The 22,167-nt window shown below is 56.7% G+C and overlaps 1 protein-coding gene, 1 long non-coding RNA gene and 2 other non-coding genes across 7 annotated transcripts; all 4 read left to right on the top strand.

The window, feature by feature from the left end:
- The first annotated feature begins 1,973 nt into the window (after positions 1 to 1,973).
- On the top strand, positions 1,974 to 16,786 carry LOC102154341. Of its 4 annotated transcripts, XR_005375069.1 has the most exons (8): positions 1,974 to 2,925; positions 5,583 to 5,760; positions 6,586 to 6,920; positions 8,515 to 8,618; positions 11,017 to 11,090; positions 13,538 to 13,632; positions 14,863 to 15,020; positions 16,538 to 16,786. It is a non-coding gene; the product is annotated as an uncharacterized LOC102154341 (long non-coding RNA). The 4 variants fall into 4 exon arrangements; XR_005375070.1 differs by lacking the exon at positions 13,538 to 13,632 and having other exon boundaries at positions 14,869 to 15,020; XR_005375067.1 differs by lacking the exon at positions 13,538 to 13,632 and having other exon boundaries at positions 1,977 to 2,925.
- A 182-nt stretch (positions 16,787 to 16,968) lies between these two features.
- Positions 16,969 to 17,029, top strand: MIR181C (microRNA mir-181c). The gene has a single exon (NR_049264.1). It is a non-coding gene; the product is annotated as a microRNA mir-181c (primary transcript).
- A 121-nt stretch (positions 17,030 to 17,150) lies between these two features.
- On the top strand, positions 17,151 to 17,214 carry MIR181D (microRNA mir-181d). The gene has a single exon (NR_049265.1). It is a non-coding gene; the product is annotated as a microRNA mir-181d (primary transcript).
- Positions 17,215 to 18,409: 1,195 nt separating this feature from the next.
- Positions 18,410 to 21,784, top strand: NANOS3 (nanos C2HC-type zinc finger 3). The gene is made up of 2 exons (XM_038567079.1): positions 18,410 to 19,128; positions 21,445 to 21,784. Exons 1-2 carry the CDS (start codon positions 18,621 to 18,623, stop codon positions 21,510 to 21,512), a joined length of 576 nt encoding a protein of 191 aa, XP_038423007.1. The 5' UTR covers positions 18,410 to 18,620; the 3' UTR covers positions 21,513 to 21,784.
- The last annotated feature ends 383 nt before the right edge of the window (positions 21,785 to 22,167 follow it).

Below are 22,167 nucleotides of genomic sequence, written 5' to 3'. Positions count from 1 at the left end.
GGCGGGGCCCACTCGCTAACTACGGAGACGGCTGGCCAACAAGCAAACAAGCAAGCAAGCAAGCAAACAACAACAACAACAAAAAACCTCTCTGGGCCTCAGTTTACCAATCCGTAAAATGGGACGATAGTGTTCGCCTCAAAGTGCGTTGGCTCCATGTCGCTAGCTATCCCCTGGGGAAGCTTGGGACCTTCAAGTACTCTCGCCAGATAAAACCCAAGACGCCCAGTTAAATTTGATTTTCAGATAAACAAGGAATCATTTTTTAGTATAAGTTATGTCCTGCGCAATACTTGGGACATCTTTATACTTTAAAAAAAGAAAAGAAAAAAAGAAATTGTTCTACATCCGAAAATCAAATTGAACTGGGTCTCTTGTATTTTTATTTGCTAAATCTGGCAACCATAGTCTCTGGCCTGAAACTACTCCAACAGACACCTCCCTGGTCTCTTCGCTTCTGGCCTTACCCCTTCCATCCCTTCGCCAGAGACAATCGAATTGCATCTTCCTGCTACCATACACCGCAAAAAGTTCCTCCAGGGTCCCCACCTCTGCTGACCACAGGCCCTGCTTGTCAGATGCCCACTTCTCCCCAGCCGTTCACGCGCACCTGCCCACTCGTGAGCAGTCTGCAGATCCTAGGGCATTACCTCTTCCGGGAAGTCCTCCTCACCTCCCACCATGACCCTCTGATTTTAGACTCTCCGGGAACCCTGTAGTCTTCTGTTTCCCCACTTAACTATTTGAGCAATTTATTCAATTGTTTGAGTACAAAAATATATATATTTCTTAAATGAGGCAGAGATGATCATTTTCCAGACAGATGGTCACTTCCCAGTGGAGGTGAGGGAGAGGCCCGTGTGCCAGCCCACCCTGCTCTGGGCTGGTACCTGTTCTTTTTCCCACCCTTTAGGGGTCCTGTGGGCAGCTTGCTGGTACCTGTTATGAGGTCCTGGGGAGCCAGAGTGGAGTGATACTGGCTTCTGGAAACCTCCCTTCCCTCACATAGCCTGGCAGTCTGGGAGGGAGCCTGGGAGGGCAAGGGCTTCAGCCGTCTTGTCCACAGCCCCCACCACACCCTGGCATGTCCCACCCAAACTCCAAGGTGGACTTGGCACCCATACCTATGCTCCAGACTCCCCCAGCAAGGACCACTGCCACGGTGGGGCATGCACCTGGCTGAGGGAAGCAGGGGAGCCCACGTCACCCTGCTTGGGATTCAAACTTGGAGCTCTGCATCTTCTGGCAAAGAGTTTTGCCTTCCCCGCGCCTCTGTTTCCTCATCTGCAAAATGGGAATAATACCTGGGAACTGTCAGAGGGCCATGATGGACACTAAGTTAGTTAATATAGGTAGGTACACACGTGTGTAGACCACCTTGGCACACAGAACGTAACCACTGAGCGTTGGCTCCTTTGGGAGCTCCTGATTCCCCACCCCAGCAGGCACCCTAAGACCCTCTACAGAAATGGTTTCGACCCCTTGGGCCACAGCTCTGGCCCGGCTCCACAGGGCTCTTCTCACCCCACAGCGAGTACACCGTGCCACCCCCTGACCCTGGCACCGGCCTCCAGAGGAGCAGGGCAAGCGCCTGGCTTGCGGGGACGCACCCTCTGTCCCCCGACCCCCGGGGAACCACAGCTGTCGCTGCGCCCTCAGGTCTGCGCCCACCAGGACTGCACGCCTGATCCGAGTCCTTAATCGCGGCGGGGCCGCGGGGGCCAGAGCCCGGCGCGGCGTCCAGCCGGCGGGAGGCTCGAACCCGGATCTCGCGTGCGGACGGGGCGGGGCCCGGCGCCGGTTGCCCGGCAACGCGCTGTTTGTTAGCGCGGGGGGCGGGGCCGGCGCGCGCGGTGACTCACAGCGGCGTGATGCGGCCGGGCAGCGGGCCCAGCAGCCTGGCGGGCGGCCCGGCTTCTGGCGGCCCCCGCGGCCGGAGGGGCCCGGCGGCGGGGGCGTCCCAGCTCCCCCCGGTGGGTGCCCGAGGCCCGTGGGGAAGCGGCCGAGCCGGGCCCCAGCTCGCGGGTCGCTTCGAACCCTGGCCCAGCCTGTCTCTCTTGGTCTGTGGCTTTCGTGCCCCTTGCCTCGGTTTGCTCATCCGTAAAATGGAGGCGACCTTGCAGGATGCGGTGACCCTCCCTGGTGCACAGGGCAGCGGGGATTGTCACCCACGTACACTCCCGGGCAGCGGTCTGCGTATGCCCCGACTCGGTTCGATCTCCCGTGTCTTTGGGCAAACTCCATAATCTCACGGAGCCTCAGTTTCCCCATCTGGTTAAAGGAGGCGGCAGGAATTCCCTACCTCTTGGGTGGTTTGAGGATCAGTGAATCAATAGTGAGACGACGGCTGGCACATCTCAGTACCAGGGGGCTCTGCCAACCAAGGGGGGGGGGAGTTTTCTCAGTGGTCTGAGCTCTCTCGCTGTAGGGCAGGGAGGTGGGCGCGGGGCAGGTGCCCGTGGAAATGGGTGCGGGTCACAGGCCCCGGGGAGGATGGCATGAGGCGGCTGCAGAGGCCCCCATCCCGAAGCCCAAGCTGGCAGCACCTGCTGCAGGCGGGCCAGAGGGGGGCCTGGGCGTGAGTCACCGCCCAGCAATGAGGCGTGAGTCACCCAGGGCGGGGTCCCCCGGCAGCCCCCCCAGCCGCTCCCACAAAGGCCCTTTGAGAAGAGTTCCCCACCCCCTCCTACAGTCCTTAGGCCCTCCGGAGGGTGGGACGTGGGGCCAAGACCCTGATGGGCTCCCCCCGGGAACCGGGAACCGTGCCTGGGCCTGGAGGCCACAGCCTGTTTCCGCCATGTCTGTGAGAAGTCACCGTGGGCAGCCTGGTGTCCCCCCGGGAAGGGGCTTCCAGGCCGCCTGAGTCACTCCGGGGACTGCAGTGGGTCACATGCACACACTGGACAAACTGAGTCAGGCTGTCTGGTAAGGAGGGCAGGCAGGGGGCCCTTGGACTCAGGCTTTGTGCTTGGGAACCTGCCGCTCAGAAGCCCATGGCTTCTGGCAGGAAACGGGGTGCGGTGGGCACATCTGGTCACGTCTCCCCTGGCTTTACCACCTCTGCCCAGGCCTCCCTTCTTGCCCAGCGGCGGGCCTTCTCCCCACCTTAGCTGTCCTTGAGCTTGCTGTGGGAGGGGCGGCCCTGCTGCTCCCGCGCTGGAGTGGGGCACACTGCAGGGCTGTGTCCCAGAATCCACAGGGCCACCCAAACACTCAGGAATCAAGAGGAAACTTTTTAAGACTTTCTTTTTCTTTTAAATATTTTATTTGTTCATCTAACAGAGAGAGAAGGAGCACAAAAGGGGAGAGAGAGAGAGGGAATACAAGCAAAGGGAGAGAGAGAGAGAGAGAGAGAGAGAGAGAGAGAACACAAGCAAAGGAGCAGCAGACAGAGGGAGAGGGAGAAGCAGCCTCCCCACTAAGCAGGGAGCCTGATGGGGGGCTCTGTTCCAGGACCCCAGGATCATGACCTGTGCCCAAGGCAGATGCCTAACTGGCTGAGCCACCCAGGGGCCCCTAAGATTTTATTTTTAACTAATCTCTACACCCAACATGGGGCTTGAAGGTAAAACCCCAAGATGAAGAGTCACATGCTCTACTGGCTGAGCCAGCCAGGCACCCCTGAAATATTTTTTATAACAGCTTTATTCAGATAAAATTCACATTCATACAACTAACCTGTTTAAAGTATACATTTCGGGAAACCCCTGGGGGGCTCTGTGGTTGAGCATCTGCCTTCGGCTCAGGTCATGATCCTGGGGTCCTGGGATAAGTCCTGCATCGGGCTCCCCTCAGGGTGCCTGGTTCTCCCTCTGCCTGTGTCTGCCTCTCTCGTGAATAAATAAATAAAATCTTTACCAAAAATATAAAAATAATAATACTAAATAATAAAGTATACATACAATTCAGTGTTTTTAGCATATTCACAGAGTTGTGCAACCACCACTACAATCAATTTCAAAACATTTTCATACCCCTAAAATGAAACCCCGGTACCCATCAGCAGTCACTTCCCATTTCCCCTTCACCCTCCCTAGCCCCCCGGCACCCCTAATCAACTTTCTGTATGAATGGACTCATACACTGTGACTTGGGACTGCCTTCATGGCTTTTTCTTGTCAGAGCACGTATCACTACTTCATGACTTTTTATTGCCGAATAGTATGTGGTGTGGATACATCACATTCTTTGTCCATCGATCAGTGGATGGACATTTGGGTTGTTTGCACTTTGGAGCTGTTATGAATTATGCTGCTGTGAACATTCTGTACAAGTTTTGTGGCAGAGATTGAATAAGATTTGAGAGCAATATGTTTTTTTTAAGATTTATTTATTTATTCATCAGAGACACAGGCAGACGGGGAAGCAGGCTACCCTCAGGGAGCCCAATGTGGGACTCAATACAGGGATCCGGGATCACGCCCCAAGCCAAAGGCAGACGCTCAACCACTGAGCCACCCAGGCGTCCCAATATATATATTTTTAAGATTTTACTTGAGAGAGAGAGAGAGAAACAGAGTGACAAGCCTGGAGGAGGAGAAGCAGGCTCTTTGCTGTACAGGCCAATCCCAAGACCCTGGGATCATGCCCTGAGCCAAAGGTAGATGCTTAACTGACTGAGCCACTCAGGTGCCCCTAGAGCATTATTATTTATTTTTATTTTTATTTTTTTTAAGATTTTATTTATTTACTCGTGAGAGACACAGAGAGAGCAGAGACACAGGCAGAGGCAGAAGCAGGCTCCGTGTGGGGAACCCAATGTGGGACTTGATCCTAGGACCCTGGAATCATGACCTGAGCCAAAAGCAGACACTCAACCACTGAGCCACCCAGGTGTCCCTATTTTTTAAGTAAACTCTACCACCAACTTGGGGCTTGAACTCACCACCCCAAGATCAGGAGTTGCATGCTCTATCAACTGAGCCAGCCAGGCAGCCCCTGAGTGCAATATTTTTGAAAATCAAAATTAAAATCAATGCAAAAAATCCAAAACGAACAAAATATCAATATTTTATTTAATTTTAAAAAAGATTTTATTTCTAAGTAATCTCTACACCCAACATGGGGCTTGAACTCATGACCTTCAGATCATAAGTCACCCACTCCACTGGCTGAGCCACCCGGGTGCCCCCCAAATATCAACATTTTATTTTTTTATTATTATTTTTTAATATCAACATTTTAAATAAAGATCTGATAGGGCTGGGATTAGGGAAATGTGAGAGAGGTGAGTCATAAGTGGGCAAAATCAGGTCTTGCCTAGACCTGAGCCTTCCAGGGAGGTTACCACTGGTCACACAGGGCTATTGAGATATGTCTTAAGTGTGGATTTTTGCTTTTTCTTAAAGAATGTAAACAGGGGTGCCTGGGCTGGCTCAGTTGATAGAGCACAGGACTCTTGATCTCAAGGTTGTGAGTTCGACCCCCATGTTGGGCGTAGAGATGACTTAAAAAAGAATGTAAGCAATCTCATTGTTTTTAATTTGATTACATGTTGAAATTATACTATTTTGGATGTATTGGGGTAGATATTATTAACATTCATTTCACTCGTTCCTTTTTTTTTTTTTTTTTTTTTTTAGATTTATTTGAGAGAGAGAGCAAGAGCATGAGCAGTGGGGGGGGAGGCAGAGGGAGAAGAAGCAGATTCCGCCCCCCACCTCAGTAGGTAGCTTGGTGGATGGATGCCGGGCTTGATCCCAGGACCCTGAGATCATGATCTGAGCTGAAGGAAGATGCTTAACCAACTGAGCTGCCCAGGTGCCCCTCCCTCTTACTTTTTTTTTTTTTTTAATGGGGCCACTAAAAGTTTTTAAAGTTACACATGTGGCAGCTTGCATTTGTGGTTTGCCGTAGCCTGCTGCTGGAGAGAGCTCCACTGGACTGGCTGCCTGTTTCCTTCCCTCTCGTGGACTTCTCCAGCAGCTGCCTGGTCACACCACTGACACCAGGTTGGCCAGTCAAACCAACTTCCCCAGTCATCACTGTCCTCCATCTCTTGTCATTTTTGCTCTTTTCTGCCTTTGGCCTCAGGACCCTGCTTTCTCCTAGTGTCCCTCCTCCTCTTCAATTGCTTTTGTCAAATGCCTCCCAAGGGCTATGCTCCCAAGGCACAGCTTTGGTCACTGTAATTGAGGACTCCTTCTCTGAACACCTCCTCCGGAGTGCCCCACAGGTGCCTCCGACTCACCCTGCCCCAGTGGGCCCCCACCTGTCCTCCTTGGTTCCTCACCCCCACACCTGGTCCATCCCTCTGCCCTGTCTGCCCCAGTTCCTGACACTGCCCATTCCCAACCCCGCTCCCTAGACCTTTCTCTGGGACAGCCACTCTGGTCTCCCCACAGGCCCTCTGCTTCCAACCTTGTACCCTGGGCAGGGTGCATGGCCTGGTGCATGTGACCTCATATTCTTGCTTAAAACCTCCCAAAGACTCTGCTTTTTCGTGATTCAGACAGTGGCTGCACAGCTATATTTATTTATCAAAGCTCATCGTTTGTATAAAGGCTGAATTTTACTCTCTGTAAATTCTACCTCAATAAACCAAACTAAAAATAAAAACCCTCCAAATCTTCCTGTCTTACTTAGATCCAAACTCCTCACTGGCCATCAAGGCCCTGCATGGCCCCGCCTCCTCCAGAAGCCTTTCCTGATTGCATCCTGGCCTGCAGGCTGGCCCCCATGCCTCTTCTGTACTCACTGGTGCCTCCAGATCTCAGCACTGAAGACTCCTCGTTAGGTCAGCTAGCTATGTGACTGTCCTCCCACCAGACAGGGGCAGGGAGGTGCCATGTCTGTATTGTTCCCCAGCACGCCAGGAGCGTGGTGATTATCAATACATCGATGCCACAGATATCGTCTGAGGCTCTACTCGGGTGCCACAACGATCGAGACAAAGCTTCCTGCCCTGAAGGAACGGACACGTGAGTACAGGCGACAGACAAGAAATGAGATATGCAGTATAACATACAGTGTGGTCAAAGGTGATAGGGTGATGCAAAAAAAAAAAATAGGGCAGGATGAAGCAAGGGGGTGTGATTTTAAACAGGCTGGGAAGGATGAAGCAAGGGGTGTGATTTTAAACAGGCAGGGAAGGATGAAGCAGGGGGTGTGATTTTAAACAGTCAGGGAAGGTGTCACTGAGGAGGTGCTTTTTTTTTTTTAAGATTTTATTTATTCATGAGAGATACAGAGACTACAGAGACATAGGCAGAGGGAGAAGCAGGCTTGCTGCGGAGACCCTGATGCAGGACTTGATCCCAGGACCCTGGGATCCTGACCTGAGCCAAAGGCAGCCGCTCAACCACTGAGCCACCCAGGTGCCCGAGGAGGCGCTATCTTGCAGAGACCTGAGGGAGGCAGCCTCGTGGCTCTCTGGGGGGAAGAGAGTCCCTAACAGAGGGAGCAACAACCAGTGCAAAAACCCTGAGACTGGACTATGCCTGGGGTGTTTGAGGAACAGTGGAGACCCATGTCCACTGAGCAGAGCGAGCAGTGGAAGTGGAGGAGGTGAGGGCCCGGATGGGACAGGATAGAGTATGCAGGGCTGTGGGGAGCATGTGAGCTTGGTCTGAGTGCAAAGGGAGCCATGGAGAATTCTGAGCTGAGGAGGGGCACGACCTGATTCCCGTGTTCTCAGCGCCCTCGGGATGCTGGGGGTGGAACGGACTGTGTGAAGCTGGAGCAGGAGAGCAGGGAGGTAGTGACTGCACTGGGCCAGGGGGAGACCTGGTGGGGACCCCAGAACGGGTAGGAGTCTGATGCATTTAGGAGGGAAGGTAACTGCATTTATTAATGGGCTGCACTGTGTTAGGGAAGGTTGTGGCCCGAGCAGCTGGAAGGATAGAGCTGCCATTTCCGGGGACTGAGAAGATGGCTGGAGGAGTTGGTTTGTAGTTGGAGGGAGCAAGGTCCCACCTGGGGGCCTCCTCCAGACTGTCCCTGTCCAGACTCTGCTGGAGTGCAAAGGAAGGTGTCCCCACGGCTTGGGCCTTGCCTTCTGGAGCTTCTCTCTTGGCTGGCTCCTGAGCGTGCAAGCTACACGCCCAAGTGGGCACAGGCGGCCAGCACCCAAGACTCCTGGCTGGTGCACTAGTGGCCACAACCTTGGGGACCTCTTGGGGTTGGGGCTCTGAGCCCTCGTTGCTGAGAAGGGCCTTCTGGCTCACACACCCACCTGGCCAACATCTGGGTCTCTAAGGAGACCCTTGAGGGGACAGAAGGTGACATGGGGTGGGAAGTCTCTCAGGGAGAGGTTCAAGAAAAGCCGCTGCTGAGTCACAGCCATGGGTCCCCTATGAGTCAGCACTGGCAGGGGCCCCAGGAACTGGGGGCTGGGGGATGGGGTGGGGAGGGCAGTTCCCACGCCCAGAGGAACCAGGCGGTTGGGGCACTGGGGCTTCCCCCACTGCCTCTCCCATCCTGTGCTGGGCTCTAGGGGATATTCAGAGGACTCTGGGGAGGGGAGGGGGGAGGAAGTGGGGAAGGGGGGGTACTGACCACTGGACTTGGCTCCAGGAACCCTCTCTGAGTCTGACCCAGTTCAGGAATGCAGAGGCTGCGGGCCCAACAAACGTGTTGCAGCAAGAAGGCGAAGAGTTAGCCATTAAGAGGGACCACGTGTAAGTGAGGCATTAGTGGGGACCTCGATTTGGGGGCTTCTATTTAAGAAGAGCTCCTTGCTTCTGGGGCCTCTGCATTTTGGCAGTGGAGGTTCCAGCCTGGGGGGTGCAGGCGGAGCCCCCAGCTGCGGAGAAGCAGGGGGTGTGGGAGGCCTCCCGAGCGGAGCTCCCAGCCCGCCCTCGCAGAGGAGGGCTCTGGAGTCTGCTGCCCCCTGCTGGTGGCCTGGGGAAAGCTCGGCGGGCCGGAGGTCGTTGGAGCGCTTCTTCAGGCCAATCCCGGCAGGAAGGAGGAGGGGAAAGGCCTCGCACAGAATTCCAGCTCTGCAGGCTCCAGGCTATGCCATCTGGCGCAAGGGGCAGACCCTCTGTGGGCCTCACTGCCCGTCTGTAAAAAGGACAACAGTCACTTCGTGGGCTTGCGGGGGAGAGTCTGAGATGATTGTCAATGCACGAATGAATGAATGAATGAATGAATGAATGAAATGAATGTTGTTTATTCCAGAGCGACCCTCTCCCGGTTTTCAGTTAGGGGAGGCGTGGGCAAGGGAGATGACTCCACCCACAACGGCCCAATTACTGTTTCCTCCCATCCTCTTCCTTGCTTGCCCTCTCTCTCCAGGAATTACCAGCCATTTAGGGGGAGTTGGGGATAGAGCAGGGCTGAATCCTAGCAGCTTCTTTTTGCGGGGGCGGGGTGGGGGTGGGGGTGTCCTAGGGACATCCGCCTGCCTGGGCCAGCTAGAGCTTGGCTTTCTCTGAGGAAGGGGGCCAGGTATGGGCAAGTGGACCTGTCCAGGGGCAACCCAGGCAGGGCTGTGGTGAGAGAGCGGATGGGGAGGGGCAGGGCCAGGTGGAGCCGGGCCATGGCTCGACAAGGGTTAAAGCCTGGGTCTGAGTGGGGTGTAGGAAGGTTTCTCGGCCCCCTGTCAGTCTGGGATGGGGGATGGATAAATAAACAGAATGAGAAATCTGTCAGCTCAGCCCTGGCCAATGGGAGGCCACCTGGCTCCACAGTCTGCCCTGAGGTGACCTCCTTCCACCAGCCACCAGCCACCTCGGCCACAGCAGACAGGGACAGGGACTATGTACGTGTTGGGGAATTGGTGGGGTCCCCAGAGAGATCCCTGGGGGATCTTGCAAATGTCCGTTTCCTGCTGGGCATGCCTGTGGTGTGTGTGTGTGTGTGTGTGTGTGTGTGTAAGGGAATGGGGGGGGGGGGCTCCGTGTAAGCATATCCAGGAGATCAGGGGAGCCCGACCTGTGTACAACTTCTCAGTCTACCTCCTGTATGTGGCCTGTGTGTCTGGCTTGTGTGTGTGCCTATGACAGATGGTCACAGGTACACGTGTCCCCAAGTGTCCCTGTATTTCCTGTGTCCTTATAGAACCCTGTGGCCCTGCCTGGCGCCCTGGGTGGGGGGGGATCTGTGGGTTTGAGTGTCTGTTCTATGAATTCTAGCGTGCCTCTGCCCTTTGTACAGGAATAATTGTACACATATTTGTGTGTCTGTGAACTTTGTGTGTCTGTGTGGCCCTGAGAGTGTGTGCCCGGCGTTTTTCTATTCTATGTATAGCTCCATGTGTCCGGGTGTTCCCTTGACCGTGCACCCGGTGGGTGGGGAGGTTTGTCGGTTCTCTGTGTATTTCCGTCCATCTGCGTATCTTGTGTGTGTTCTTGTGTGGGGGTGTGTTCTGTGGCCGTGCCTGCGAGGTGAAGTCTGTGTACGTGCCTGTCAGTATCTTGTGTGTGTGCCCCGGACTCCCCTCTAGGCATATTTCAGTTCTGAGGACGATCCCGATCCTCCTGTCCTGTGGAAGTGATGTGTCTGTATTCTGCATGCGTCTGTGTGCTCCCTGGGTGTATGTGTGTAGCTCGGTTTTATGGACACCCTCGCGTGGCCGGTACCCCAGTGTCCCAACGTGTCCCGACATCCCCTCCCGTGGGTATGTGCCTGGAAACCCTTTGCACACCCTTCCCTGTGTTTGTGGTCCGCGTGCCTTTGTGCGCCTGTGCTCCCCGTGCGCCTTTGAGGTCTACGTGCGTCTGGGTCCCTGCGTGTGCCCGCTCGCGCCCCCGTGTCCCCCGCGCGGGCCCCGGGAGCTGCGTCCTCACGCCCCGTGGGCATCCCCGCGTGCGTCCCGGGGCGCCTGGCGGGAGGCCCCGGGGCACACGCGGCCGCCGCCGGACCCACCGCCCGGCACGGCGCGGGGAGGAGGGAGGGGGCGGCGGCGGCGGGGAGCGCGGGCACGTCACCGAGACAGACAGGCGGGCGGGCGGGCGGGAGGCGGCGGCCGCGGGTTCGAGCCGGCGCCGGAGCCCCGCGGCCCCCTCCCCCGGCCCGCGGCCTGGGGGGCCCCCGCCCAGCCCCGAAGCCGCCGAAATGCAATTTCCCGTGCAGGCGCCTCGACTCAGGGGGCTTTTCCGGGCTGGTTTGGAAAGAAGAGGGGCAACGCGGCGGCGGCCCGAAACGAGGTGAGCGCGGGCGCCGGGCAGGCGGGGGCGCCGCCCGCGGGGAGGGGGCGCGGCGGGGCGGGGCGGCGGCGGGACCCGGCTGCGGCCCCCTCGCGCACCTGCTCGCGGCCGGGGATCGGCGCCCCGGCCTCTGCGGCCCGGCCCTCCATTGTTGCGGAGGCTGGAGAAGGGGGGCGGGGAGGGCCCAGCGGCATCTCTGCGTCTCGTCCTCCCGGAGAAGGGGCGCCGGGAAGGCCAGACCCCCCCAGACAGGACAGGCCCTCAAGTCCCCGAGCCTGCGCCTCGGGGGGGTGGGGGTGGGGGACGGCGGGCCGCGGTGCCCCCGCGGGGCGGGGACGCACGATGGGGGGCGCAGGGGCAGCGGAGCACAGGCCGCCCGACACCTGACCACCGGGAGGCCCCAAGGCCCGGCGGCGGCGAGCTTTGTTCTTGGGGGCCCGAGCGGGTGGGGGCTCGGGCATCCAGGGCTGGGAGAGGCTCCGGCCCGGCGCGCGCGTTCGGGAAGGCGCCCCCGGCCAAGTTCACGGGCGCGCGGGCCTGCGCGAGCCCTGCGGAGGTCGATCCCGGCGGGGCCCGGCTCGGGCCTGGCTGTGGCCGTGGCCCCGGGGCCGCGGCGGCGCCGCCTGCAGGAGCCCCGGCGCGCTCCGCGGGCTCCCCGCCGGCCTGTCATTACCGGCGGCGGCTGCAGGGTATTTACGGGGGGCCAAGGTTTGCTAACAGGAACACGCCCTCCAAAACTGGCCATAGAAGGGAAAAATGGCCCAGAATCCCCATTGCTGGGGAGCCCTTTTAAAGCGACAGGACCCCTTTCACAGGGACTTACCCTGGAGGGCATGCTGGTGGGGGGGGGGGATGAAGATCTTTCATTGGCTGATAGGAGCTGGGAAATGCCCCCTCCGCCGCACCCCCGTGCATTTCAGTTCCCCCCATCTCCTTTCCCACCCGTTTCCCACTGCCCTGGACTACTCACAGAGACATTTGCAGAGCCATAGTTAGATATTTCCAAATTCCGGACAGTCTCCCAGTCCACACTTTATACGTGGACAGATATCATCCCCATGATTACATCACCTGCAGGAATGCTCATACACTCACACAGTCACTCACAATAATACTGCCACGTGGGCACATGCATCACCCATAATGATGAGGACATCCAGGGCTGACAGCTGGAAAACATTGCTACACTGAAAAAGCCAGCCACCACTGATGGTGGCCACAGCGTGGACACAGCTTTGCATGTAACACTGACACACACATAGCTCTCTACTGCACAAACAGAACACTCACTGTTGCACAGGCACCCAAAGTAACCACAACTACCACAAATATATTAAAGGCCCAGCCATGGGTACAAATAGATACCATTATCCACAAGAACTGGCATCCACGCGCCTGCCCAAGCAAGGCCCTACAGTCACCACAGCCACCCAGGCAACTGGACACACGTACACAGAGATGGTAGGTACAAGACCTATATAGATACTGACCTCAGGTCATCGTAATCGTGGCATACAGACCGCCCATAACACAGCTGCAATTGCTGACACATTTTTGGTCCGTGGTAAAACTGACCTCTTAGACACCCATTATGACACAGTCACCCACAAACAGATATGAACACTCCAACAGTACGTATACCTGTTGTCACCCTGACACTTGATTATACACTTGGACACCTCCAATCCTACCTACACACAGACAGGTGGAATAACATATGCACAATGGCACACAGACCCACAAGAAAATGACACAGGGGCAGAAATCCATAGTCACCTGGATGGCTATGAATCTACCACTTGTTTATTGAGCATCTGTTATGTGCTGGGGCACTGTTCTTAGCACTGGGGATGCAAGAGATCAAAATCCCTGCTCTCCTGGAGCTGACATTTTAGTGAGAGGAATGGGGGGCACCGTAATCAGATAACACAGACTACACTCACCCACAGTGACACTGACAGACGCCAGACACCCACACACCTTGGCTCACACGTCGACCTGCAATTACCCACAATTAGCCTGACACACACCCACAGTCACACTGACATCCACACACAAACAGAAGCCCACGGGAGTGCCGACACATGTGCCAACACCAAGACACCACTGGCATAGAGACAGGCACCCGCTATAGCACACACCCACAGAACCCCCCAAAATAGCCCACCAGAGTAGCTTGGAACCCACATCCACTGCAGCCCCTCTGGTAATAGGTCCATCGGTAGCTGCTGGCAGATGGAGGCCACCCTGACCTAGACCCAGGGTCACCTTGCACCATGAACCTCAGCAGAAATGTCTGAATTTCCCATCAACCTGCCCTAGGCCTCTCCACAAGCCCCAACCCAAGCCCTAGAGAAGCCAGAGACTTCTTGCCTCCCCCACCCCTGGCCCCATGGCTGGCGGCCCTGGGACAGAAGCTCAGGCTCCCACCCACCGGGGGCCCCCAGGTCTTGGTGGGACAGATGAATCCTTTGGCTGAAGACCCCACCTGAAAGGCCAGGCAGCTGGAGAGGAAGCCAGGAAGATCACAAGGGGAGGGCAGGTAGGAACCTGAGAGGCCATGGAAGTATCAGGGGAATGAGGAATCCCCTCTCCTACACAGCCTGGACCATCAATGGGACCCCACTTGGGGACCCCACTTGGGGACCCCCAAGTGTACTTCTGCTGCTCACTCCATAATGGTCTCTTTATCTGCCAGGCCCTGACCAGCTCCTCCTGCATGCCCCCCCACTGTCTGTCCACACACACAAGGGCACACACAAGGGGACACACACATACGGAGACACATATACAGGGGCATGCCAGCAGGAACACATGCATGGACATATATACAGGGACACCAAGGCTGCCAGACACCCTCTGGAAGCTCTGTGTCTCTCACCTCATGCCCCTGCCCCCTGTTCTTCAACTTGACAGCAGAGCTGCCTCCATCCATCGTCTCCCCATCTGGCTCCACTGGGACCTCTCGCCTCCAGCTCTGACCCCCAGACCCATGCCAGCTGCCTTGCCTTCCTGGAGCTCAGGATGAGGGTGGGGGTGGGGGTGGGGTGGGTCAGTGTGGCTTCTGGATGGCTCCCCTTACCCCATCACTCCCAACCCCCTGCCTAGACAAATCCTCCCAGCTGGGATGTGACAGAGTGTGTATGTGGGGGGCGGGGGGAAGGGGGGCTGTGCCAGGACTAAGGACCAGGAAGAGGCAGACTAGGCCTAAAAGGCTCTGAAGAGTGCCCCTTCCTTGCACCAAGGCCTGGGGTTGGGGGTAGGAGGAGACGGCTCATCTCCACTGTGCTGGGCTTCAAAGTCAGATGGAAGCCTAGTTGGCGCTCCAGAAGGCGAGTAGGATGCTTGATGGGAAGAACGGTCAGCATCCCCCTCCCACCTCCCCAAGGGCCCCAAGTCCGGACAGTGAGATGCAGACAGAGCAGAGGCCACCCCTCGCCAAGGGCCAGCCCTAGACATGGAGGGGACAGGCTACAGACACATATCAGGTGTAAAGAGGCAGACACACGAAGGCAGACCCAGACAGCCAGAAACAGGAGCACACTCAGAGCCGGAGACCCAGACAAATACTGCCATGAGGGACAGTCAGACCCAGACAGACACCAAGGGCAAGGGCAGGAGCCTGCACCGACCACCACAGACAACGGGAGACCGGCAGACCCTACGCCATAGGTTTCTCCCACCCCGTCCTTCAGCTGGAAAACTCCCCTTCCTGTCCCAGCCCTGACCCTCCAGACCAGGCACCTTCTGATGGTCCTTCCCTTGTCTTGAGGTCAAGGTCAGAGCCCTCAAGGAAGCAAGACAGAGAGGAGGTGCAGGAGGAAAAGTGTATCTGGAGGAGTCCCCCACCAATGTGGCCAGTACCTCATGCCTGATGACCCCTCATTCTAGCGCCACAGTCATCACAAGCAAAGCTTTTGAGGAACCTGGGTGAGTTCTGTTCCAAACTCTCAGAGCCTCACTATCCTCGATTACATGGGTGTCCTGATAATAGAGGGATGTATGTAAAGCATTATTATTATAACCCTGCCCTCCCAAATCTCCCTTCTCCCCAAGAGTTCTAGGCATTCTGCTCTTTAGGACTTTGATCTTCAAGGCAGGAGACCCCACATGCTCCCTTAGAAGGACCTACATCTCCTAAGCCTGGCAAAGGGGAACCCTCACCCCATCCCTGAATGGGGCCCTTTGGCAGGGTTGATGGTCGATGGGGGAGCGCTGCCAACCCTGAACTCTGGGGAAGTGTGGGAACCTGGCTGGACCCCTACCCAGGGGAAGAGAATGGGCTCTAGGGAAGGGGCTTGAGCTAGGGGAATTCCACGGGGGGCAAGTGTTTTCGGGGGTCTGGCTCCAGGGGTTCCGACTTGGGGACAGGTCCTGTCGTAGCAGACCTTAGGGGGCTTGGGCTTCATGGGAGTGGCCCTGGGGCCTCTGTAGGGACGTGGGTCTGGTGGGGGGTCTGGGCAGGCCAGCTTTAGAGCTGGGTCCTGAGGGGCGGGGCCTAGTGTCCTCCGGGACTCCTAAGGCTAGGAGGCCTGGGGGCAGGCTTTAGGGGAGCTGGGCTTTTGGAAGATGGGCTCAGAGGGCGGTTTTATAAGGTTGAGTTTCGGGGCGGGCTTCAGAGGAGGGTCCTCAGAACGGGCCACCTGTGGGTGCGGGTTCAGGGGCAGGTTTTAAGGAGGGGCCTGGGTCAGTGGCTCTCCAAGGGCGGGTCTCGTGGTCCAGGCCTGGAGAGTTGGGCTGGTTCAGTCCGCCGCCGCCAGGCGGCGTTCTGGGGTTCACTTAAGCTCAGCACGCTTGGGATGCCTGATCCGCTTCAGGGTTACTCCAGGGGGTTCTTCTAGGGCTCGATATTCCTCAGTGAAGTGGAAAGGAACTGGCAATGCGAAAGCCCCTCCCCAGGCAGTCCCCGGAGGTCCCCAGGCCCAAGTTGGGGGCGGCCTTATCCTGAGACTGCGTCGGGGCGGGGGAGTGGAGTCCAGGGGGATGGGCGTCCAAATCGGCGGGCCCTTGGAGGACGGACTGGCCCCCCTCCCCCGTTTTACAGGTAAGGGAATGGGGAGGGGCAGCACCTTGGCATAGTCGGAGTTGGAGCAGGGTTTTGACCGCTGCCTGTTTTGAAGCCCCAAGGTGAGCGACCCTGCACCCCCACATCAAGGGGGCAGCCCCGCGTGTGCGGGGGCACTCACCTCAGAAGGGCCTGAATTCAGAAGTCGAGGCGCTCCTGGCGGCCAGGGCGTGCCCCCTCTAGTCCTTTGGACTCATCCCCTCCATGGGCGAGTGGACCTGGGGTGGGCCTGGCCATGGCCCCACAGCTGGCCCCGCATTTGCAAAGGAGAACAACCCCCGGGGTTGTTGTGATTCATAAACAATCCTGCCGGAACACGGTGAAGCTCACGGAAGGTATTACATTGTATTAAAATGACTTGTTTATCTCTTTGTTGCATCAGTGTCCCTGGGGGCAATAACCGCCTGGCAGCCAGACGTCTTGGGGCCACGAGGAATCCCTCCTCTGCCTCTCTCTAGCGTGCCCTTTGGCCTGGACTCCCAAACTGACAAATAGGAGTAATCTGCACCTTCTAGGGCCCTTTTGAAGAGGACTTGAGCAAATGTGTCAAGAAGCAAGCCCAGCGCCCAGTACTGGTCTACATCTGTGTAGCAAAAGCTACATAAATATCTGCAGTTATTATTATTATTTATATTTATCTTGTGCTTTTTCCAGGTCCTGGAGCAGACAGGTCCTGTTTGCTGACTTACTGAGTCAATAGGGCCCTCCCTCCCTCCCTTCTCTCTCCTCCCCCAGGATATCCGTGTTTTCTGCCCCCTATCCCCACCCCACCCCCAGTCCTGGCCCCTGGAGAAGTTGCCAAGGGTTTGGGGGAACATTCAACCTGTCGGTGAGTTTGGGCAGCTCAGGCAAACCATCGACCGTTGAGTGGACCCCGAGGCCTGGAACTGCCATCCACCCATCAGGACCCCTACGTTCCAGATCTGGGAGGCCAGGGTATCTCCCAGATCCGACCTGAGCTTCCTCTCCATTAGGCCACAGCGAAGGTCACAATCAACATTCATTGTTGTCGGTGGGTTGTGAGGACGGAGGCCAGACCCACCGAGGGATGAATGTCACTGTGGCTGGGCCAGACATAGCCTGAGGGGAATCGGCTAGGGGACAAGACCCACTCACACAATGCCTGACTTCAGCCTCTCACCCCTTGGGGAGAGCTGGCATCTGGGATCCTGATGCACATGCGCCTTATTTGGGGAATAAATCCTTGGGTGGCAGGGATGACTTGGGGGTACAGATCACTGGCTCAGGGCTGGGCACCTGAAAAACCTTTCCGAGGAAATGGTGATCCCTGTTCCCAGAGGGCTTAGTAAAGGTTTCTTGAATGAATGAATGAATGAATGAATGAATGAATGAATGGGGTGGGCAGTCAGCATAGCTCCTCTTCTCCATGTCCAAGTCCTGGGCCCAGCTTTTCTCCCTCTCCTTGCCCAGCACCCGCAGACCCCTGCTTTACCCTCGACTGCCCACTCAGCGCCTTGGTGCGGGCTGATCCTCCATCTGCCAGTCTCTGCCCCACCTGGGTAACTCCTGGAGGTTTCATTTGAGGGGATGGGATTGAGGCACTGCTGAGTGCTGGGGGTCCCCCCCATTAGCCTAACCTGCAGACCTCTGCTACCCCCATAATGCTTTGTCTCACCTCCTGTCGTTCCCCCCCTACACACAGTCAGGTCAGCACCTAGCCTTGGGAGCTACAGTAACTGGGTGGGGGAGACAGGCTTTTGTGTTTGTGGGTAAGTATGGGTAGGAGGCCTTCTACCTCAGTGAGTTCATCCATTAAATGGGGGTTCCACTGAGATAATGGGTGTGAAAGCTACCTGAGGGAGACCTGAGCTAGGAGCCTTAATCCATGTCCCTTCCCCCCCATGAGCCAGGCACCATCCCCCTTTCCAGAGACAACTGGAGCATCAGCAGCTCACCCATTCCCCAAAGAGCCCAGGGGCACCTGACTCCTCCCCCAGGCCAAGGGAAGGAAGAAAGAAGTTACTAAGTTACTGAGTACATCAATACTAGTGTTTGGGGTGGGGCTTCCACACCCCCACCCATCACCCTGTGGGGCAGGAGTGGCAAGCCTCCCAGAACTCTTCCAAGGAGGGGTAGGCAGGGGTAGCCCTCCCAATGCCCTCTGGGGGGATGCCTCCCAGTTGTGGGTGCCCCCTGCAGCCTGTGCCCTTTCACCCCCCCCATTGGCCCTAGCCCACCCACAGACCATGCAAACCCCCCCCCCCCCCCGCAGGTGCATTTATGGAGGAGAGGCAGCAAGCCCCCCTGTGACAATAAGAAACCTCCCCCAGCCTGCTCCTCCCCCTTCACACCCCCTTGGAGGTATAAGGAGAGAACTGACAGCCTAGACTCCTAGGCTCCAGAGAGGGGAAGGGAGGGAGGGGCAGAGGAAGGGGTAGAAAGACGAGCTTTGGGCAGGCAGGGTTATTCTCTCTGCCTCTCTGCCTGGCATACACTGCCCAGCTATGGGAACCTTCGACCTGTGGACAGATTACCTGGGTTTGGCACGCCTGGTGGGGGCACTGCGTGGGGAAGAGGAGTCCAAAACCAGGCTGGACCCCCAGCCACAGCCAGCTCCAGGACCAGGGGGTCAGAGGCCCAGCCCGGAATCTTCACCAGCTCCTGAACGCCTGTGCTCTTTCTGCAAACACAACGGCGAGTCTCGGGCCATCTACCAGTCCCACGTGCTCAAGGATGAGGCGGGCCGGGTGCTGTGTCCCATCCTTCGTGACTACGTGTGCCCCCAGTGCGGTGCCACGCGCGAGCGTGCCCACACTCGCCGTTTCTGCCCACTCACTGGCCAGGGCTACACCTCTGTCTACAGCTACACCACCCGCAACTCCGCTGGCAAGAGGGTGTCCCGGCCTGACAAGGCAAGGATGCAGGACTCAGGGCATCGCCGTGGAGGAGCAGGAGCAGGAACAGGAGCAGCGGGACCAGCAGCAGCAGCAGGAGGAGCAGCAGCCTGCGCAGGTGGCTGGGGGGACCTGGTGTGGAGGGGGGCTACCCTAGGCTTGTGGCTCAGCCCTCAGGGCCCTTGTGAAGTGGGATTAACCCCAGTGCCCACTTTAGAGGGTTGGGGGGGAGATAGGGTGGAAAATTTAGAAGGATATTCTACAAGGGTTGCCCAGGGTGAGTAAGGTGGGGCTGGGATTAATTTGTGGCCTTGGGCAGGGGACCTCTCTGGGCCCACAGAAAAAGCGCGGGGACTCGTGACGGGATCTGCGGTTAGGTACGGCAGGGGCTCCAGTCCTGTTTGGCACTTAGGAGCTGTGTAGCCTGAGAAAAGTTCTCAGTATCTCTGAACCCCAGGTTCCTCACGCTCCTCATTTGTTCCCTCATATGCCAAGTAGCATGTGTGACTGTTTTGTGCCAAGCACTGGGCTGTACCAGCAATGGAAAAAGGTAGAAGGGAGAACGCAATTAAAACAGTGTGATGAGTGCTGAATGAGGGAGTCTGTGGCAAGCACCTGATCCAGATGAAGGGGTCCAGGAGGGCTTCCTGGAGGAAGGACTTCTGGGAATCTAATTCAGTTTGATGGAGTGCTAGAAGTATGGCCCAGGCACTGGGGCTCATTCAGGAACATAGTGAAGTGCAGTGTATCTGGGATAATATGTGTGTGTATATATGTGGTAGAGAGGGAGGTGTCAGATATTTGTGGGACAGTGGAAGGGCCTATAGGTCTTGGACTTGGGTATACTAGAGAGCCACAGAAGAGGCAAGACCAAGTCTGTGTGTTAAAGCATGTTAGATCAAGGCTGACTGACTGTGGGGACAGATAGGAGTGTTGGAAGGCAGTGCACTAGTCCTCCAGCCAGAAGTGGCCTTGGCAGCAAGGAGGGAGAGAGTCCTGGCACTCAGGATGGAGAGGAACAGGATGGAGGAGGAACATGGGGAGTTTGCTGTGTGTGGATCAGCTCAGGAGGGCAGCTGGGGCGAAAACTTAGGAGATCTTTAGCCGAAGCCTCCCTGAGGTCTAAAATGGCTCTCCCTGGGCAGCCTAGGTGGCTCAGAGGTTTGGCCCCTGCCTTCAACCCAGAGCCTGATCCTGGAGACCCGGAATCGAGTCCCACGTCGGGCTCCCTGCATGGAGCCTGCTTCTCCCTCTGCCTGTGTCTGTCTCTCTCTCTGTGTCTCTCATGAATACATAAATCTTAAATAAAACAAAACAAAATGGCTCTCCCAACACTGCTTGGCCCACCACATGGGGTCACTCCTGTCTCATCAAATGTGGATTCTAATTCTGCCTGCATTTCTAACTAGCTCCCAGCCCTGTGAGAAGGCTAAGGACCAGGCAGGCTGCATACAGGCTTTGAGTAGCTCGAGCTCACATGGCAGCAGTTGTTACTATAGATGTGAAAGGCCTCAGCTCCTGTGGAGTTTTATTTATTTTTTAAAGCTTTAATTTATTTATGAGAGACACAGAGGCAGAGACACGGGCAGAGGGAGAAGCAGACCCCATGCAGGGAGCCCGACGTGGGACTCCATCTCGGGACTCGATCCTGAGACTCTAGGATCACACCCTGGGCTGAAGGCAGGTGCTAAACCGCTGAGCCACCAAGAGATACCCCCTGTGGGTTTTTTTTTTTTTTCTCCCTGTGGGGTTTTAAATCATTTTAGCAACTTTGTCTTTGCAGAAGTCAGCCCAGAGGAAGTGGGTCTGACCAGGCCATATTGCTGCCCATTTGGGTGCCTTTTGTGGATACAGCCTCCTCCATCAGAGTGTAAACTCCTTGTGGGAGGTGACTGGGCAGGACGACCCCATCCTCACCCCTGGCAGCTGTGCAGTGAATATTTGTTAGAAGAATTGTGTCCCTCCACGAGTAGATCCGATTCCCCCAAAAGATTCTACCTGGCAGATGGGGGAAGCTGAGGGGACATAGAGATGATGGTCTCAGAATCTTCTTTTTTTCTAAGTTGGAGGGAACAGGAGCGCTCCCTTCCCTAGGCGTGGAGGATGGGGTGGAGCAGCCTTCACCACAGTCCTGGCAGAAAGGCCAGCCTCCTGTAACATTTTGGGTATAACAGATCTGGGGTCCCCGGTGCCCTGTGGCCGCAAGGGGGCAGCACAGCCAGCCAGAGTTAGAGATTGCGCTTTGTGTCCGGGTCAGGGTCCCACCCTGGGCTGGGCTGGGCTGGGCTGGCCTGGAGTATCACAAGGGTGCTATTCCAGGAGCAGCCCCCAGGTGGCGCCAGAGCCCCAACAGTCCTGAAGTTTGAAACTACTTTGGGAGCACTGAATCATACCCTATTATTTTCCTCCTTTCCCCCTTGCTTTAAAAATCCAGGTTCCAAAGGTGCTGGGAAGTCTTCTGGACCTTCACCCTCTTCCTTCTGTCCTTCCACTTCGGCCTAAGAGAGGAGACTGGTGCAGGAAGGATGGAGATGCTGCCTTCCCCTGGGTGTGGGGACCCAAGCTCTATGGAGGATATATTTTGGGGGAAGATCCACCTTGCCAAGGACCTGCCTCTGGACCCTTGCCCCAGCCTGGAGGCCTGGTAAGAGAGCAGGGCCTGAGAGTACAGCTGAAAGAGACCCCATGAGGATGGAGGTGGCCCTCAGGCACCCTGGCCCTCCCTATCCAGCACTGGGCACCCAGTCAGCACTCAATAAATGCTTACAAATGGATCAGCGTGAAAGGCCGGGTCTTGGGATGATGTAGTGGGAACAGCTCCAGAGGAGCTGGGGAACCTCTTTTTTCTTTTTCTTTTTTTTGGGGGGGGAAACCTCTTTTCTATCCTGGCTGCGTCCATCAGCCTCCACATATTACTCTGACCCGCACCCTCCCCACCTGTTACTTGGATTTTGGTTTATACTGGAGCACTAGTTGAGCTGCTTTATGCCAAGAAATAGAGGTGGGTACCACAGGGTGAACTATAGGGTTTTGAGGGGTTACCCCAGCCCTAGCACTTCTGGGCAGGGCACCCACTGCCAGGTTAGCACCATGAAGCCATTTCTGTGATGTTGGTATTTTCAGACTCCCTTCCACCATCTCTCACACAGTATATACC

The sequence above is a fragment of the Canis lupus genome, chromosome 20 (assembly GCF_011100685.1).
Source record: "Canis lupus familiaris isolate Mischka breed German Shepherd chromosome 20, alternate assembly UU_Cfam_GSD_1.0, whole genome shotgun sequence".
NCBI lineage: Eukaryota > Metazoa > Chordata > Mammalia > Carnivora > Canidae > Canis > Canis lupus.
This window is presented reverse-complemented; position numbering and strand designations above follow the sequence as displayed.

What these genes read in the sequence shown, in the direction of transcription:
- NANOS3 (XM_038567079.1), top strand. Translation starts at nt 18,621, where the DNA reads ATGGGAACCTTCGACCTGTGGACAGATTACCTGGGTTTGGCACGCCTG. An exon ending in AGGAGCAGCAGCCTGCGCAG is followed by an intron (nt 19,129 to 21,444) that starts GTGGCTGGGGGG and finishes TTAAAAATCCAG; the next exon opens with GTTCCAAAGGTGCTGGGAAG.